General features: G+C 42.2%; 1 protein-coding gene across 1 annotated transcript in view; it reads left to right on the top strand.

Annotated features, from left to right (window-relative positions):
* Nucleotides 1-334: 334 nt before the first annotated feature.
* Nucleotides 335-19,632, top strand: part of b3galnt2 (beta-1,3-N-acetylgalactosaminyltransferase 2) — an 80,093-nt gene continuing 60,795 nt past the window's right edge. The window contains 3 exon segments of the mRNA XM_052496802.1: nucleotides 335-604; nucleotides 10,642-10,777; nucleotides 12,806-12,906. Coding sequence (XP_052352762.1) covers nucleotides 502-604; nucleotides 10,642-10,777; nucleotides 12,806-12,906 — 340 coding nt within the window. The 5' untranslated portion in view covers nucleotides 335-501.

The raw sequence follows: 19,632 nt of genomic DNA, 5'->3' as shown, positions 1-19,632 counted from the left end.
CTTGTTTTGGTTAATACATGTCTACATATGTGTCATTTCATAGTTTTGATGTCTTCACTATTATTCTACAATGTAGAAAATAGTCAAATAAAGAAACCCCCTTGAATGAGTAGCTCTATCCAAACGTTTGCCTGGTACTGTATATACATGTGACAATACTAGCAATGCTTAAAGATCAGTAATAGCCTATGTGGAAATCTCAATGATAAAATAAGATCACAGGACAGCTCCCAGTTGTACAAATATTTTTTGTTTTAGCGACCTGTGGCGTAATGACTACAGTACTTCATATCCCAGAGAACATAGCGGTTCGATGTCTGCACTTCCATTGGTTGAATGACCATCGTCATCAGAACAGGAGCGGAGGCAGACACGAGACATTTAGCACACAAATGTACAGGAGGCACGTACCGTTTTATGCTACACACAGATAACATCACTACCGGATCCAGTTTATAGCCAACCCGTTAACCGTTGGAATCTCCACCAAGCGATCCGTCCATGCGAAGCCGAGCCTTGCTTCTAGTTCCGTGTGTTGTCGCGGTAGTGGTGCACTTCTGGTTGTGGACAAACAGAGCGACCATCTCGTTGGAGAAAGATTCCGGTACAGTAATGTTTTCTTCAGTCAACTTTTTATCTAGCTGTGTTGAAACCGCTCATTGGAATATACATTGTTTAGTTGGACTAGAAAAGTATAAAACTATACTGAAAATGTTTATACTGTATTTAGTCTCGTGGGTTTCGAGACCACGTCTTTATAACAATTTTAAATAGTGATGAGACCAGAATCACACTCACAAAATAAAAGGTTCCTGGAGTATCCTTTAGGGGTTGAAACTGGGGGGGGACACAAGTTCTACAAATAACCCCTTTTAATTGTTCCTCGAAGAACCTTTTGGGGTTACCCCCCCCCCCCTCGCCTATTATAGTTATTAATAATAATACGCACAACACCATATTTTAGTTCTCCGTTTTTATTAGGATTTTAGTGGCATAGCAGAATTACATCAATGGCAATATGAGGTAGACTCCCAGCAGAGCCTCAAGTCCAATGGGTATATCCTCTGCCGTGTTTGATGTTAATGTTCTCCGTATCCACAGCCAGAATGATTTTTGCAGTGCATGGTAATCGAATAGGTTTCCTGTTTATATTCAGCAGAGGTGTAGGGAGGGTGAAGTCTGTGCATTCTAAAAATAGTAGTTGTACAGATGATTAGCAAAACCATGCACACAACAGTATTCATACCGTGGTTTTTGTAGTGAATGTGAAACTGTTTTGCTAATGGTTTTCATACACTTACCTTGTCCATAATGTTGCAGAGGCCTGTGGGATATTATTTCAAGAGGTGAGGGAGGAGGATGGTACATGTGATCTGCATAGTATACCAATAGACACACCTTTGTATACCTCCTCGTCTGTATACCTACAGACACAAGAGTAGTTCAGCTATCTGCACCCAATACAGCTAACCGTCAACATGTTCTTATAGACTACATTTTCTTAACTCTTTGTTGATTGATATCCATTGAATTGTGTCCATTTCACTGTTTTTTTTTTTTTAGAAAGATAGATGGTGTCATCACAAAACAATATTGATTTAATGGTTTGTCGAGATCTGTGTGGAAGAACTTGACTGGCCTGCACAGAGCCCTGACCTCATTTGATCTAATCCCTTTGGGATGAGTCGGATTGCTGAATTCCAGATTCGCAGAGATCAGCCCGAGGTTTATTGGCAAGAATACAATTCAGTACTTTGCTAAAAGTTGCCCAGAATCAAGTTTTGTCCAATTTCTGAAGATAGGGTGGTCATATTGTTATGATGTTTTCAGGGCTGATGTAGAACACATATTCAGATAAAAGTAAAAAGGATACATTCAAATGTGGATTTATACAAATTGGGCACTTAATATGCAAATCAGGCACTTAATATGCAAATCAGGCACTTAATATGCAAATCAGGCAGTGTGGAATACAGTAATTTATGGTAGGGTGGTCATATTTTCTGTTATTTCCTTCCACAAACAAATAGAACATTGTACAGCATAAAAACATTGAGCATGACATCCAGACAGACATATCCTCCAACATATCACACATACAGTCAAATAGTATCTCACAAGCTACAGTACAGAACTAAATGGGTTCACAAGCTACAGTTCAGAACTAAATGGGTTCACAAGCTACAGTTCAGAACTAAATGGGTTCACAAGCTACAGTTCAGAACTAAATGGGTTCAGTTCAGAACTAAATGGGTTCAGTTACAGAACTAAATGGGTTCACAAGCTACAGTACAGAACTAAATGGGTTCACAAGCTACAGTTCAGAACTAAATGGGTTCACAAGCTACAGTTCAGAACTAAATGGGTTCACAAGCTACAGTTCAGAACTAAATGGGTTCACAAGCTACAGTTCAGAACTAAATGGGTTCACAAGCTACAGTTCAGAACTAAATGGGTTCACAAGCTACAGTTCAGAACTAAATGGGTTCACAAGCTACAGTACAGAACTAAATGGGTTCACAAGCTACAGTACAGAACTAAATGGGTTCAGAACTAAATGGGTACAGTACAGAACTAAATGGGTTCACAAGCTACAGTTCAGTAAAGAACTAAATGGGTTCACAAGCTACAGTACAGAACTAAATGGGTTCACAAGCTACAGTTCAGAACTAAATGGGTTCACAAGCTACAGTACAGAACTAAATGGGTTCACAAGCTACAGTACAGAACTAAATGGGTTCACAAGCTTCAAATGGGTTCACAAGCTACAGAAACTAAATGGGTTCAAAAGCTACAGTACAGAACTAAATGGGTTCACTAAATGGGTTCACAAGCTAGTTCAGACAAATGGGTACAGAAGAACTAAATGGGTTCACAAGCTACAGTACAGAACTAAATGGGTTCACAAGCTACAGTACAGAACTAAATGGGTTCACAAGCTACAGTACAGAACTAAATGGGTTCACAAGCTACAGTACAGAACTAAATGGGTTCACAAGCTACAGTACAGAACTAAATGGGTTCACAAGCTACAGTACAGAACTAAATGGGTTCACAAGCTACAGTACAGAACTAAATGGGTTCACAAGCTACAGGACAGAACGAAATGGGTTCACAAGCTACAGTACAGAACTAAATGGGTTCACAAGCTTCACAAGCTACAGGACATAACTAAATGGGTTCACAAGCTACAGTACAGAACGAAATGGGTTCACAAGCTACAGTACAGAACTAAATGTGTTCACAAGCTACAGTACAGAACTAAATGTGTTCACAAGCTACAGTACAGAACTAAATGTGTTCACAAGCTACAGTACAGAACTAAATAGGTTCACAAGCTACAGTACAGAACTAAATGTGTTCACAAGCTTCACAAGCTACAGTACAGAACTAAATGGGTTCACAAGCTACAGTACAGAACTAAATGGGTTCACAAGCTTCACAAGCTACAGTACAGAACTAAATGGGTTCACAAGCTACAGTACAGAACTAAATGTGTTCACAAGCTTCACAAGCTACAGTACAGAACTAAATGGGTTCACAAGCTACAGTACAAAACTAAATGGGTTCACAAGCTACAGTACAGACCTAAATGTGTTCACAAGCTACAGTACAGAACTAAATGGGTTCACAAGCTTCACAAGCTACAGTACAGAACTAAATGTGTTCACAAGCTTCACAAGCTACAGTACAGAACTAAATGGGTTCACAAGCTGCAGTACAAAACTAAATGGGTTCACAAGCTACAGTACAGACCTAAATGTGTTCACAAGCTACAGTACAAAACTAAATGGGTTCACAAGCTACAGTACAAAACTAAATGGGTTCACAAGCTACAGTACAAAACTAAATGGGTTCACAAGCTACAGTACAAAACTAAATGGGTTCACAAGCTACAGTACAAAACTAAATGGGTTCACAAGCTACAGTACAGACCTAAATGTGTTCACAAGCTACAGTACAGAACTAAATGGGTTCACAAGCTACAGTACAGAACTAAATGGGTTCACAAGCTACAGTACAGAACTAAATGGGTTCACAAGCTACAGTACAGACCTAAATGTGTTCACAAGCTACAGTACAGAACTAAATGGGTTCACAAGCTACAGTACAGAACTAAATGGGTTCACAAGCTACAGTACAGAACTAAATGGGTTCACAAGCTACAGTACAGAACTAAATGGGTTCACAAGCTACAGTACAGACCTAAATGTGTTCACAAGCTACAGTACAGAACTAAATGGGTTCACAAGCTACAGTACAAAACTAAATGGGTTCACAAGCTACAGTACAGACCTAAATGTGTTCACAAGCTACAGTACAAAACTAAATGGGTTCACAAGCTACAGTACAGACCTAAATGGGTTCACAAGCTACAGTACAGAACTAAATGGGTTCTAAATGGGTTCAAGCTACAGTACAGAACTAAATGGGTTCACAAGCTACAGTACAAAACTAAATGGGTTCACAAGCTACAGTACAAAACTAAATGGGTTCACAAGCTACAGTACAAAACTAAATGGGTTCACAAGCTACAGTACAAAACTAAATGGGTTCACAAGCTACAGTACAGACAGAACTAAATGTGTTCACAAGCTACAGTACAGACCTAAATGTGTTCACAAGCTACAGTACAGAACTAAATGGGTTCACAAGCTACAGTACAGAACTAAATGGGTTCACAAGCTACAGTACAGAACTAAATGGGTTCACAAGCTACAGTACAGAACTAAATGGGTTCACAAGCTACAGTACAGAACTAAATGGGTTCACAAGCTACAGTACAGAACTAAATGGGTTCACAAGCTACAGTACAGAACTAAATGGGTTCACAAGCTTCAGTACAGAACTAAATGGGTTCACAAGCTACAATACGAAACTAAATGGGTTCACAAGCTACAGTACGAAACTAAATGGGTTCACAAGCTACAGTACAAAATTAAATGGGTTCACAAGCTACAGTACAGAACTAAATGTGTTCACAAGCTACAGTACAGACCTAAATGTGTTCACAAGCTACAGTACAGAACTAAATGGGTTCACAAGCTACAGTACAAAACTAAATGGGTTCACAAGCTACAGTACAGAACTAAATGGGTTCACAAGCTACAGTACAGAACTAAATGGGTTCACAAGCTACAGTACAGACCTAAATGTGTTCACAAGCTACAGTACAGAACTAAATGGGTTCACAAGCTACAGTACAAAACTAAATGGGTTCACAAGCTACAGTACAAAACTAAATGGGTTCACAAGCTACAGTACAGACCTAAATGTGTTCACAAGCTACAGTACAGACCTAAATGTGTTCACAAGCTACAGTACAGACCTAAATGTGTTCACAAGCTACAGTACAGAACTAAATGGGTTCACAAGCTACAGTACAGACCTAAATGGGTTCACAAGCTACAGTACAGAACTAAATGGGTTCACAAGCTACAGTACAAAACTAAATGGGTTCACAAGCTACAGTACAAAACTAAATGGGTTCACAAGCTTCACAAGCTACAGTACAGACCTAAATGGGTTCACAAGCTACAGTACAAAACTAAATGGGTTCACAAGCTACAGTACAAAACTAAATGGGTTCACAAGCTACAGTACAGAACTAAATGGGTTCACAAGCTACAGTACAGAACTAAATGTGTTCACAAGCTTCACAAGCTTCAGTACAGACCTAAATGGGTTCACAAGCTACAGTACAGAACTAAATGGGTTCACAAGCTACAGTACAGAACTAAATGGGTTCACAAGCTTCAGTACAGAACTAAATGGGTTCACAAGCTACAGTACAGACCTAAATGGGTTCACAAGCTACAGTACAGACCTAAATGGGTTCACAAGCTACAGTACAAAACTAAATGGGTTCACAAGCTACAGTACAGACCTAAATGTGTTCACAAGCTACAGTACAGAACTAAATGGGTTCACAAGCTACAGTACAGAACTAAATGGGTTCACAAGCTACAGTACATTTACATTTAAGTCATTTAGCAGACGCTCTTATCCAGAGCGACTTACAAATTGGTGCATTCACCTTATGACATCCAGTGGAACAGCCACTTTACAATAGTGTTCACAAGCTACAGTACAGAACTAAATGGGTTCACAAGCTACAGTACAAAACTAAATGGGTTCACAAGCTTCACAAGCTACAGTACAGACCTAAATGGGTTCACAAGCTACAGTACAAAACTAAATGGGTTCACAAGATACAGTACAGACAGACCTAAATGGGTTCACAAGCTTCAGTACAAAACTAAATGGGTTCACAAGCTACAGTACAAAACTAAATGGGTTCACAAGCTACAGTACAAAACTAAATGGGTTCACAAGCTACAGTACAGACCTAAATGTGTTCACAAGCTACAGTACAGAACTAAATGGGTTCACAAGCTACAGTACAGAACTAAATGTGTTCACAAGCTTCACAAGCTTCAGTACAGACCTAAATGGGTTCACAAGCTTCAGTACAGACCTAAATGGGTTCACAAGCTACAGTACAGAACTAAATGGGTTCACAAGCTACAGTACAGAACTAAATGGGTTCACAAGCTACAGTACAGAACTAAATGGGTTCACAAGCTACAGTACAGACCTAAATGGGTTCACAAGCTACAGTACAGAACTAAATGTGTTCACAAGCTTCACAAGCTTCAGTACAGACCTAAATGGGTTCACAAGCTACAGTACAGAACTAAATGGGTTCACAAGCTACAGTACAGAACTAAATGGGTTCACAAGCTACAGTGCAGACCTAAATGTGTTCACAAGCTACAGTACAGACCTAAATGGGTTCACAAGCTACAGTACAGAACTAAATGGGTTCACAAGCTACAGTACAGAACTAAATGGGTTCACAAGCTACAGTACAGAACTAAATGGGTTCACAAGCTACAGTACAGAACTAAATGGGTTCACAAGCTACAGTACAGACCTAAATGGGTTCACAAGCTACAGTACAGACCTAAATGGGTTCACAAGCTACAGTACAGAACTAAATGGGTTCACAAGCTACAGTACAGAACTAAATGGGTTCACAAGCTACAGTACAGACCTAAATGGGTTCACAAGCTATAGTACAGAACTAAATGGGTTCATTAGACCCATTAGAGATGTAAACTGACCTGTTAGAGATGTAAACTGACCCGTTAGAGATGTAAACTGACCCGTTAGAGATGTAAACTGACCAGTTAGAGATGTAAACTGACCAGTTAGAGATGTAAACTGACCAGTTAGAGATGTAAACTGACCCGTTAGAGATGTAAACTGACCCGTTAGAGATGTAAACTGACCAGTTAGAGATGTAAACTGACCAGTTAGAGATGTAAACTGACCAGTTAGAGATGTAAACTGACCCGTTAGAGATGTAAACTGACCCGTTAGAGATGTAAACTGACCCGTTAGAGATGTAAACTGACCCGTTAGAGATGTAAACTGACCCGTTAGAGATGTAAAGATGTAAACTGACCCGTTAGAGATGTAAAGATGTAAACTGACCAGTTAGAGATGTAAACTGACCAGTTAGAGATGTAAACTGACCCGTTAGAGATGTAAACTGACCCGTTAGAGATGTAAACTGACCCGTTAGAGATGTAAACTGACCCGTTAGAGATGTAAACTGACCCGTTAGAGATGTAAACTGACCGGTTAGAGATGTCAGAGATGTAAACTGACCCGTTAGAGATGTAAACTGACCCGTTAGAGATGTAAACTGACCCGTTAGAGTTGTAAACTGACCCGTTAGAGTTGTAAACTGACCCGTTAGAGTTGTAAACTGACCCGTTAGAGCTGTAAACTGACCCGTTAGAGATGTAAACTGACCCGTTAGAGATGTAAACTGACCCGTTAGAGATGTTAGAGATGTAAACTGACCCGTTAGAGATGTAAACTGACCCGTTAGAGATGTCAGAGATGTAAACTGACCCGTTAGAGATGTAAATTGACCCACTAGAGATGTGAACTGACCCGTTAGAGATGTTAGAGATGTAAACTGACCCGTTAGAGATGTAAACTGACCCGTTAGAGATGTAAACTGACCGGTTAGAGATGTCAGAGATGTAAACTGACCCGTTAGAGATGTAAACTGACCCGTTAGAGATGTAAACTGACCCGTTAGAGTTGTAAACTGACCCGTTAGAGTTGTAAACTGACCCGTTAGAGATGTAAACTGACCCGTTAGAGATGTAAACTGACCCGTTAGAGATGTCAGAGATGTAAACTGACCCGTTAGAGATGTAAACTGACCCGTTAGAGATGTAAACTGACCCGTTAGAGATGTGAACTGACCCGTTAGAGATGTTAGAGATGTAAACTGACCCGTTAGAGATGTAAACTGACCCGTTAGAGATGTCAGAGATGTAAACTGACCCGTTAGAGATGTAAACTGACCCATTAGAGATGTGAACTGACCCGTTAGAGATGTTAGAGATGTAAACTGACCCGTTAGAGATGTAAACTGACCCGTTAGAGATGTAAACTGACCGGTTAGAGATGTCAGAGATGTAAACTGACCCGTTAGAGATGTAAACTGACCCGTTAGAGTTGTAAACTGACCCGTTAGAGTTGTAAACTGGCCCGTTAGAGCTGTAAACTGACCCGTTAGAGATGTAAACTGACCCGTTAGAGATGTAAACTGACCCGTTAGAGATGTCAGAGATGTAAACTGACCCGTTAGAGTTGTAAACTGACCCGTTAGAGATGTAAACTGACCCGTTAGAGATGTAAACTGACCGGTTAGAGATGTCAGAGATGTAAACTGACCCGTTAGAGATGTAAACTGACCCGTTAGAGATGTAAACTGACCCGTTAGAGATGTGAACTGACCCGTTAGAGATGTTAGATGTAAACTGACCCGTTAGAGATGTAAACTGACCCGTTAGAGATGTCAGAGATGTAAACTGACCCGTTAGAGATGTAAACTGACCCATTAGAGATGTGAACTGACCCGTTAGAGATGTTAGAGATGTAAACTGACCCGTTAGAGATGTAAACTGACCCGTTAGAGATGTAAACTGACCGGTTAGAGATGTCAGAGATGTAAACTGACCCGTTAGAGATGTAAACTGACCCGTTAGAGTTGTAAACTGACCCGTTAGAGTTGTAAACTGGCCCGTTAGAGCTGTAAACTGACCCGTTAGAGATGTAAACTGACCCGTTAGAGATGTAAACTGACCCGTTAGAGATGTAAACTGACCGGTTAGAGATGTCAGAGATGTAAACTGACCCGTTAGAGATGTAAACTGACCCGTTAGAGATGTAAACTGACCCGTTAGAGATGTAAACTGACCCGTTAGAGATGTAAACTGACCCGTTAGAGATGTAAACTGACCCGTTAGAGATGTAAACTGACCCGTTAGAGATGTAAACTGACCCGTTAGAGATGTCAGAGATGTAAACTGACCCGTTAGAGATGTAAACTGACCCGTTAGAGATGTAAACTGACCCGTTAGAGATGTAAACTGACCCGTTAGAGATGTAAACTGACCCGTTAGAGATGTAAACTGACCCGTTAGAGATGTAAACTGACCCGTTAGAGATGTGAACTGACCCGTTAGAGATGTCAGAGATGTAAACTGACCCGTTAGAGATGTAAACTGACCCGTTAGAGATGTAAACTGACCCGTTAGAGATGTTAGAGATGTAAACTGACCCGTTAGAGATGTAACCTGACCCGTTAGAGATGTAAACTGACCCGTTAGAGATGTCAGAGATGTAAACTGACCCGTTAGAGATGTAAACTGACCCGTTAGAGATGTAAACTGACCCGTTAGAGATGTAAACTGACCCGTTAGAGATGTAAACTGACCCGTTAGAGATGTAAACTGACCCGTTAGAGATGTGAACTGACCCGTTAGAGATGTTAGAGATGTAAACTGACCCGTTAGAGATGTAAACTGACCCGTTAGAGATGTTAGAGATGTAAACTGACCCTTTAGAGATGTGAACTGACCCGTTAGAGATGTTAGAGATGTAAACTGACCCGTTAGAGATGTAAACTGACCCGTTAGAGATGTAAACTGACCCGTTAGAGATGTGAACCGACCCGTTAGAGATGTGTAAACTGACCCGTTAGAGATGTAAACTGACCCGTTAGAGATGTTAGAGATGTGAACTGACCCTTTAGAGATGTGAACTGACCCGTTAGAGATGTTAGAGATGTAAACTGACCCGTTAGAGATGTGAACTGACCCGTTAGAGATGTTAGAGATGTAAACTGACCCGTTAGAGATGTAAACTGACCCGTTAGAGATGTAAACTGACCCGTTAGAGATGTAAACTGACCGGTTAGAGATGTCAGAGATGTAAACTGACCCGTTAGAGATGTAAACTGACCCGTTAGAGATGTAAACTGACCCGTTAGAGATGTGAACTGACCCGTTAGAGATGTAAACTGACCCGTTAGAGATGTAAACTGACCTGTTAGAGATGTAAATCTCGTCATAAGCAGCAAACTCTCCTCTCCCGCTGGTGGTAGGACTTCATAGCCATCTGCTTTAGGAATTTATTTTCCAGGTTTGAATATAATGTAGACTAGGTGAAGTTTTAAAATGGACTGTCTATACATGGTTCACATTTGACATACCCCCCCTTTCCCTTTACCATGCATTTACCTGTATGGTGATGATTTAAACTTAACAGATGAGGACTCGGCAGCATCTCCCTGTGGTGAGGTGCTGGTGGGGGTGTTGTCTGCCAGACATCACTATGATCTCAGACAGGCTATAAGAGAGACGTGGTTGGGATACCTCCGGGACCATACACACTACCAACGCAGGTATGGACCATAGATGTACCCTACATGTGTGTTTATATACATTGGTCTGAGTGGGGATACTGGTCAAAAGTAGTCCACTAATATAAGGGACAGGGTCCCATTTGGGATACAGACGTAATTATCTATACATGTGTGATACAGAGGGAGCGAGATGACCTTTTAGCAAACCATAGTAACCATGGTAACTGAAGAGAAGTGCCTTGGGAAATGATGTGTCTGAAATGGCACCCCATTCCCTACATAGTGCACTACTTTAGACCAGAGGCCTATGTAACCCTATGTCCTATATAGTGCACTACTTTAGACCAGAGGCCTATGTAACCCTATGTCCTATATAGTGCACTACTTTAGACCAGAGGCCTATGTAACCCTATGTCCTATATAGTGCACTACTTTAGACCAGAGGCCTATGTAACCCTATGTCCTATATAGTGCACTACTTTAGACCAGAGGCCTATGTAACCCTATGTCCTATATAGTGCACTACTTTAGACCAGAGGCCTATGTAACCCTATGTCCTACATAGTGCACTACTTTAGACCAGAGGCCTATGTAACCCTATGTCCTATATAGTGCACTACTTTAGACCAGAGGCCTATGTAACCCTATGCCCTATATAGTGCACTACTTTAGATCAGGGCCCTATGGCACCTTATTCCCTATATAGTGCACTACTTTAGTCCAGAGGCCTATGTAACCCTATGCCCTATATAGTGCACTACTTTAGATCAGGGCCCTATGGCACCCTATTCCCTATATAGTGCACTACTTTAGACCAGAGGCCTATGTAACCCTATGCCCTATATAGTGCACTACTTTAGACCAGAGGCCTATGTAACCCTATGTCCTACATAGTGCACTACTTTATTTTATACATTTCCCAAAATGTCATTATGGGGTATTGTGTAGATTTTAAAACTTTCTTTATCAATTTTAGAATGAGGCTGTAACATAAAAGAAAAGGTGTGGATAAGGTCAAGGGGTCTGAATACTTTCTGGATGCTCTGTACCAATTGGAAGCCTGTAACTCATCAGAGGTGCTAGAATAAGTGGAGGGGTGACTGTTTATATGGTGTTATGTTACAGGTATAGTGTTGTGTTACAGGTATAGTGTCATGGTGGTAATAGTGTTGTGTTTCAGGTATAGTGTTATGGTGGTAATAGTGTTGTGTTTCAGGTATAGTGTCATGGTGGTAATAGTGTTGTGTTACAGGTATAGTGTTATGGTGGTAATAGTGTTGTGTTACAGGTATAGTGTCATGGTGGTAATAGTGTTGTGTTTCAGGTATAGTGTCATGGTGGTAATAGTGTTGTGTTTCAGGTATAGTGTCATGGTGGTAATAGTGTTGTGTTACAGGTATAGTGTTATGGTGGTAATAGTGTTGTGTTACAGGTATAGTGTTGTGTTTCAGGTATAGTGTCATGGTGGTAATAGTGTTGTGTTACAGGTATAGTGTTATGGTGGTAATAGTGTTGTGTTACAGGTATAGTGTCATGGTGGTAATAGTGTTGTGTTACAGGTATAGTGTCATGGTGGTAATAGTGTTGTGTTACAGGTATAGTGTCATGGTGGTAATAGTGTTGTGTTTCAGGTATAGTGTCATGGTGGTAATAGTGTTGTGTTACAGGTATAGTGTCATGGTGGTAATAGTGTTGTGTTACAGGTATAGTGTCATGGTGGTAATAGTGTTGTGTTACAGGTATAGTGTCATGGTGGTAATAGTGTTGTGTTTCAGGTATAGTGTCATGGTGGTAATAGTGTTGTGTTACAGGTATAGTGTCATGGTGGTAATAGTGTTGTGTTACAGGTATAGTGTCATGGTGGTAATAGTGTTGTGTTACAGGTATAGTGTCATGGTGGTAATAGTGTTGTGTTACAGGTATAGTGTCATGGTGATAATAGTGTTGTGTTACAGGTATAGTGTTGTGTTTCAGGTATAGTGTCATGGTGGTAATAGTGTTGTGTTACAGGTATAGTGTTATGGTGGTAATAGTGTTGTGTTTTACTGTGGTCTTGTTGTGTTTCAGGGTCCAGGTGAAGTTTATCATTGGGAAACATGGCTGTCCCATTCCAGAGGAGGACAGAGAGGATCCCTACTCATGTTCCCTCTTGAACCTCACAGACCCAGGTAGGACCCTCACAACCCCCAGGTAGGCCCTCACAACCCCCCAGGTAGGACCTCACAACCCCCCCACCAGGTAGGCCCTCACAAGGTGACATGATGATCGAGATGCTCCTTTATAATAAATATCTGGGGTCTTATTCTGGTGACATGATGATCTAGATGCTCCTTTATAATAAATATCTGGGGTCTTATTCAGGTGAGATGATGATCTAGATGCTCCTTTATAATAAATATCTGGGGTCTTATTCAGGTGAGATGATGATCTAGATGCTCCTTTATAATAAATATCTGGGGTCTTATTCAGGTGACATGATGATCTAGATGCTCCTTTATAATAAATATCTGGGGTCTTATTCTGGTGACATGATGATCTAGATGCTCCTTTATAATAAATATCTGGGGTCTTATTCAGGTGACATGATGATCGATGCTCCTTTATAATAAATATCTGGGCTCTTATTCAGGTGAGATGATGATCGAGATGCTCCTTTATAATAAATATCTGGGCTCTTATTCAGGTGAGATGATGATCGAGATGCTCCTTTATAATAAATATCTGGGGTCTTATTCAGGTGACATGATGATCGATGCTCCTTTATAATAAATATCTGGGCTCTTATTCAGGTGAGATGATGATCGAGATGCTCCTTTATAATAAATATCTGGGGTCTTATTCAGGTGACATGATGATCGATGCTCCTTTATAATAAATATCTGGGCTCTTATTCAGGTGAGATGATGATCGAGATGCTCCTTTATAATAAATATCTGGGGTCTTATTCAGGTGACATGATGATCGATGCTCGACAAGTACAAATATTCTCTCTCTCGTCTATAATAATCCGTTTTACAGTGGACTGATGAACATCAAGGCTTGTAGAGATACTTTTGTAACCCTTTCCAGCTTTATGCAAGTCAACAATTATTAATTTTAGGTCTTCTGAGATCTCTTTTGTTCGAGGCATGGTTCACATCAGGCAATGCTTCTTGTGAATAACAAACTCACATTTTGTGAGTTTATTTTATTTTTATATGGCAGGGCAGCTCTAACCAACATCTCCAATCTCGTCTCGTTGATTGGACTCCAGGTTAACTGACTCCTGACTCCAATTAGCTTTTGGAGAAGTCATTAGACTAGGAGGGGTTCACATACTGTTTCCAACCTACACTGTGAATGGTTATGTATTCAATTATAGACGAGAAAGAAGTTAAAGCAGATTATGTTTTGTCTATTGTTGTGACTTAGATGAAGATCAGATTCAACATGTTTATGTTCCTGTGATATTCACCATGATATTCACCGTGATATTCAACATGATATTCACCGTGATATTCACCATGATATTCACCATGATATTCACCATGATATTCAACATGATATTCACCATGATATTCAACATGATATTCACCGTGATATTCACCGTGATATTCACCATGATATTCACCATGATATTCACCATGATATTCACCATGATATTCACCATGATATTCAACATGATATTCACCATGATATTCACCATGATATTCAACATGTTTATGTTCCTGTGATATTCAACATGATATTCACCATGATATTCAACATGATATTCACCGTGATATTCACCGTGATATTCACCATGATATTCACCATGATATTCACCATGATATTCACCATGATATTCACCGTGATATTCACCGATATTCACCATGATATTCAACATGATATTCAACATGATATTCAACGTGATATTCACCGATATTCACCGTGATATTCAACGTGATATTCACCATGATATTCAACATGATATTCACCGTGATATTCAACATGATATTCACCGTGATATTCAACATGATATTCAACATGATATTCACCATGATATTCACCATGATCAACATGATATTCAACATGATATTCACCATGATATTCACCATGATATTCACCATGATATTCAACGTGATATTCACCGTGATATTCACCGTGATATTCACCGTGATATTCACCATGATATTCACCATGATATTCACCGTGATATTCAACCATATTCACCATGATATTCACCATGATATTCACCATGATATTCACCATGATATTCACCATGATATTCAACATGATATTCAACATGATATTCACCGATATTCACCGTGATATTCAACGTGATATTCACCATGATATTCACCATGATATTCAACATGATATTCAACATGATATTCACCATGATATTCAACCACCATGATATTCAACATGATATTCACCATGATATTCACCATGATATTCAACATGATATTCACCATGATATTCAACATGATATTCACCATGATACCATGATATTCACCATGATATTCACCATGATATTCACCATGATATTCACCATGATATTCAACATGATATTCACCATGATATTCAACATGATATTCACCATGATACCATGATATTCACCATGATATTCACCGTGATATTCACCATGATATTCACCATGATATTCACCATGATATTCACCATGATATTCAACATGATATTCAACATGATATTCACCATGATATTCAACATGATATTCACCGTGATATTCAACATGATATTCAACATGATATTCACCATGATATTCACCGATCAACATGATATTCAACATGATATTCACCATGATATTCACCATGATCAACATGATATTCAACATGATATTCACCATGATATTCAACCACCATGATATTCACCGATATTCACCATGATATTCACCATGATATTCAACCACCATGATATTCACCATGATATTCAACATGATATTCAACATGATATTCACCATGATATTCACCATGATATTCACCATGATATTCACCATGATATTCACCATGATATTCACCATGATATTCAACATGATATTCAACACAATTTGAAAGCAGTTTGCTCCAGGAAAAGCAGATTATAATTCATGGACATTTTGCAGAGCATTCGAAAGTATTCAGACCCCTTTTCCTTCTTCCACATTCTGTTACGTTACAGCCTTATTCTACAATGGATTCAATTACATGTTTTCCTCGTCAATCTACACACAATACCCCATTAAATGTGCAAATAAACATCGTATTATGTCAGTATTCAGCCCCTTTGTTATGAGACTTGAAAATGGGCTCCGGTGCATCCTGTTTCTATTGATCATCCTTGAGATGTTTCTACAACTTGATTTGGAGTCCACCTGTGGTACATTCAATTGATTGGACATGATTTGGAAAGGCACACACCTGTCTATATAAACTCCACGAGGGCGAAAGAGATTGTTCAGTAGAGCTCAGAGACAGGATTGTGTTGCTTATGTTTGCATAAAACTATATCCCATAATGACAAAACAAAAAACAGGTTTTTAGAAATGTAAACTGAAATATCACATTTAACATACGTATTCAGACTCTTTACTCAGTACTTTGTTGAAGCACAAAGTGATTATAGCCTGGAGTCTTCTTGGGTATGACGCTACAAGCGTGGCACACCTGTATTTGGGAAGCTGTCAGGTTGGATGGGGGCGTCGCTGCAGATATTTTCAGGTCTCCCCAGAGATGTTAGATCGGGTTCTGGCTGGGCCACTTAAGTACATTCACAGCTGCGTGGTCTTGGCTGTGTGTTTCGGGTCGTTGTCCTGTTTGAAGGTAAACCTTCACCCCAGTCTCAGGTCCTGAGCGCTCTGGAACAGGTTTTCATCAAGGATCTTTCTGTACATCTTACCCTCAATCCTGACTAGTATCCCAGTCCCTGCTGCTGGAAAACATCCCCACAGCATGATGCTGCCACCAACACCATGCTTCACCATAGGGATGGTGCCAGGTTTCCTCCAGATGTGACGCTTGGCATCCAGGCCAAAGAGTTCAATCTTGTTTCTCATGGTCAGAATACTTTAGTGTCTTTTGTGTCTTTAGACAAACTCCAAGCGGACTGTCATGTTCCTTTTACTGAGGAGTGGCTTCCATCTGGCCACTCTACCATAAAGGCCTGATTGGTAGAGTGCTGCAGAGATGGTTGTCCTTCTGCAAGGTTCTCCCATCTCCACAGATGAGCTCTGAACTCCCTGACCAAGGCCCTTCTCCCCCGATTACTCAGTTTAGCCGGGCAGCCAGCTCTAGGAAGAGTCTTGGTGGTTCCAAACTTCTTCCATTTAAGAATGACAGAGGCCACTGTGTTCTTGGGGACATTCAATGCTGCAGACATTTCCCCCAGATCTGTGCCTCGACACAATCCTCTCAGTCTCTGAGCTCTACGGATAATTCCTTCGACCTCATGACTTGGTTTTTACTCTGACATGCTGTCAACTGTGGGACCTTTATATAGACAGGTGTGTGCCTTTCCAAATCATGTCCATTCAGTTGAATTTACCACAGGTGGACTCCAAATCAAGTTGTAGAAACATCTCAAGGATGATCAATGGAAACAGGATGCAGCTGAGCTCAATTTCGAGTCTCATAGCAAAGTGTCTGAGGACTTAAGTAAATAAGGTATCCGTTTTTATTTTTAGTACATTTGCCAAAATGTGTAAAAATGTGTTTTTGCTTTCGTGTGTAGATTGATGAACCGTATTGATTTCATCTATTTTAAGTCTGTAACGTAACAAAGTCAAGGGGTCTGAATACTTTCCAGAATGCCTTGTATAATAAACTTGCTACCTTTCAGTGTTTTTGGGTGTGGGGTTGGGCTGTTCCTTATCTTCTCTGGCTTTGTCTCTCTCTCCCTCCGCTCTGTCACTCTCTCCTCCGCTCTGTCACTCTCTCCCTCCGCTCTGTCACTCTCTCCCTCCGCTCTGTCTCTCTCTCCCTCCGCTCTGTCTCTCTCTCTCCCTCCGCTCTGTCTCTCTCTCCCTCCGCTCTGTCTCTCTCTCCCTCCGCTCTGTCTCTCTCTCCCTCCGCTCTGTCTCTCTCTCCCTCCGCTCTGTCTCTCTCTCCCTCTGCTCTGTCTCTCTCTCCCTCCGCTTTGTCTCTCTCTCCCTCTGCTTTGTCTCTCTCTCCCTCTGCTTTGTCTCTCTCTCCCTCCGCTCTGTCTCTCTCTCCCTCCGCTCTGTCTCTCTCTCCTCTGCTCTGTCTCTCTCTCCCTCCGCCCTCTCTCTCTCTCCCTCCGCTTCACTCTCTCTCTCCCCTCCGCTCTGTCTCTCTCTCTCCCTCCGCTCTGTCTCTCTCTCCCTCTGCTTTGTCTCTCTCTCCCTCTGCTCTGTGTCTCTCTCCCTCTGCTCTGTCTCTCTCTCCCTCCGCTCTGTCTCTCTCTCCCTCCGCTCCGTCTCTCTCTCCCTCCGCTCTGTCTCTCTCCCTCTGCTCTGTCTCTCTCTCCCTCCGCTCCGTCTCTCTCTCCCTCCGCTCTGTCTCTCTCTCCCTCCGCTCTGTCTCTCTCTCCTCCGCTCTGTCTCTCTCTCCCTCCGCTCTGTCTCTCTCTCCCTCCGCTCTGTCTCTCTCTCCCTCCGCTCTGTCTCTCTCTCCCTCCGCTCTGTCTCTCTCTCCCTCCGCTCTGTCTCTCTCTCCCTCTGCTTTGTCTCTCTCCCTCTGCTCTGTCTCTCTCTCCCTCCGCTCTGTCTCTCTCTCCCTCCGCTCTGTCTCTCTCTCCCTCTGCTCTGTCTCTCTCTCCCTCCGCTCTGTCTCCCTCCGCTCTCCTCTCTCTCCCTCCGCTCTGTCTCTCTCTCCCTCCGCTCTGTCTCTCTCCTCTGCTTTGTCTCTCTCTCCCTCTGCTCTGTGTCTCTCTCCCTCTGCTCTGTCTCTCTCTCCCTCCGCTCTGTCTCTCTCTCTCCTCCGCTCTGTCTCTCTCTCCCTCCGCTCTGTCTCTCTCTCCCTCCGCTCTGTCTCTCTCTCCCTCTGCTTTGTCTCTCTCTCCCTCTGCTCTGTCTCTCTCTCCTCCGCTCTGTCTCTCTCCCCTCTGCTCTGTCTCTCTCTCCCTCCGCTTTGTCTCTCTCTCCCTCCGCTCTGTCTCTCTCTCCCTCCGCTCTGTCTCTCCCCTCCGCTCTGTCTCTCTCTCCTCCGCTCTGTCTCTCTCTCCCTCCGCTCTGTCTCTCTCTCCTCCGCCCTCTCTCTCTCTCCCTCCGCTCTCCTCTCCTCCGCTCTGTCTCTCTCTCCCTCCGCTCTGTCTCTCTCTCCCCTGCTTTGTCTCTCTCTCTCTTTGTCTCTCTCTCCCTCTGCTCTGTGTCTCTCTCCCTCCGCTCTGTCTCTCTCCCTCCGCTCTGTCTCTCTCCCTCCGCTCTGTCTCTCTCTCCTCCGCTCTGTCTCTCTCTCCCTCTGCTTTGTCTCTCTCTCCCTCTGCTCTGTCTCTCTCCCCTCCGCTCTGTCTCTCTCCCTGCTCTGTCTCTCTCTCCCCTCCGCTTTGTCTCTCCCCTCCGCTCTGTCTCTCTCTCCCTCCGCTCTGTCTCTCTCTCCCTCCGCTCTGTCACTCTCTCCCTCCGCTCACTCCCTCCGCTCTGTCTCTCTCCCTCCGCTCTGTCTCTCTCGCTCTGTCTCTCCGCTCTCTCTCTCTCCGCTCTGTCTCTCTCTCCCTCCGCTCTGTCTCTCTCCGCTCTGTCTCCCTCCGCTCTGTCTCTCTCTCCCTCCGCTCTGTCTCTCTCTCCCTCTGCTCTGTCTCTGTCTCCCTCCGCTCTCTCTCTCTCCCTCCGCTCTGTCTCTCTCTCCCTCCGCTCTGTCTCCTCCCTCTGTCTGTCTCTCTCTCCCTCCGCTCTGTCTCTCTCTCCGCTCTGTCTCTCTCCCTCCGCTCTGTCTCTCTCTCCCTCCCGCTCTGCTCTGTCTGTCTCTCTCCCTCTGCTC

The sequence above is a fragment of the Oncorhynchus keta genome, chromosome 3, assembly GCF_023373465.1.
Source record: "Oncorhynchus keta strain PuntledgeMale-10-30-2019 chromosome 3, Oket_V2, whole genome shotgun sequence".
In the NCBI taxonomy this organism is placed as follows: Eukaryota; Metazoa; Chordata; class Actinopteri; order Salmoniformes; family Salmonidae; genus Oncorhynchus; species Oncorhynchus keta.
The sequence above is the reverse complement of the archived record's forward strand: the minus strand, read 5'-3'. Positions and strand labels throughout refer to the sequence as shown.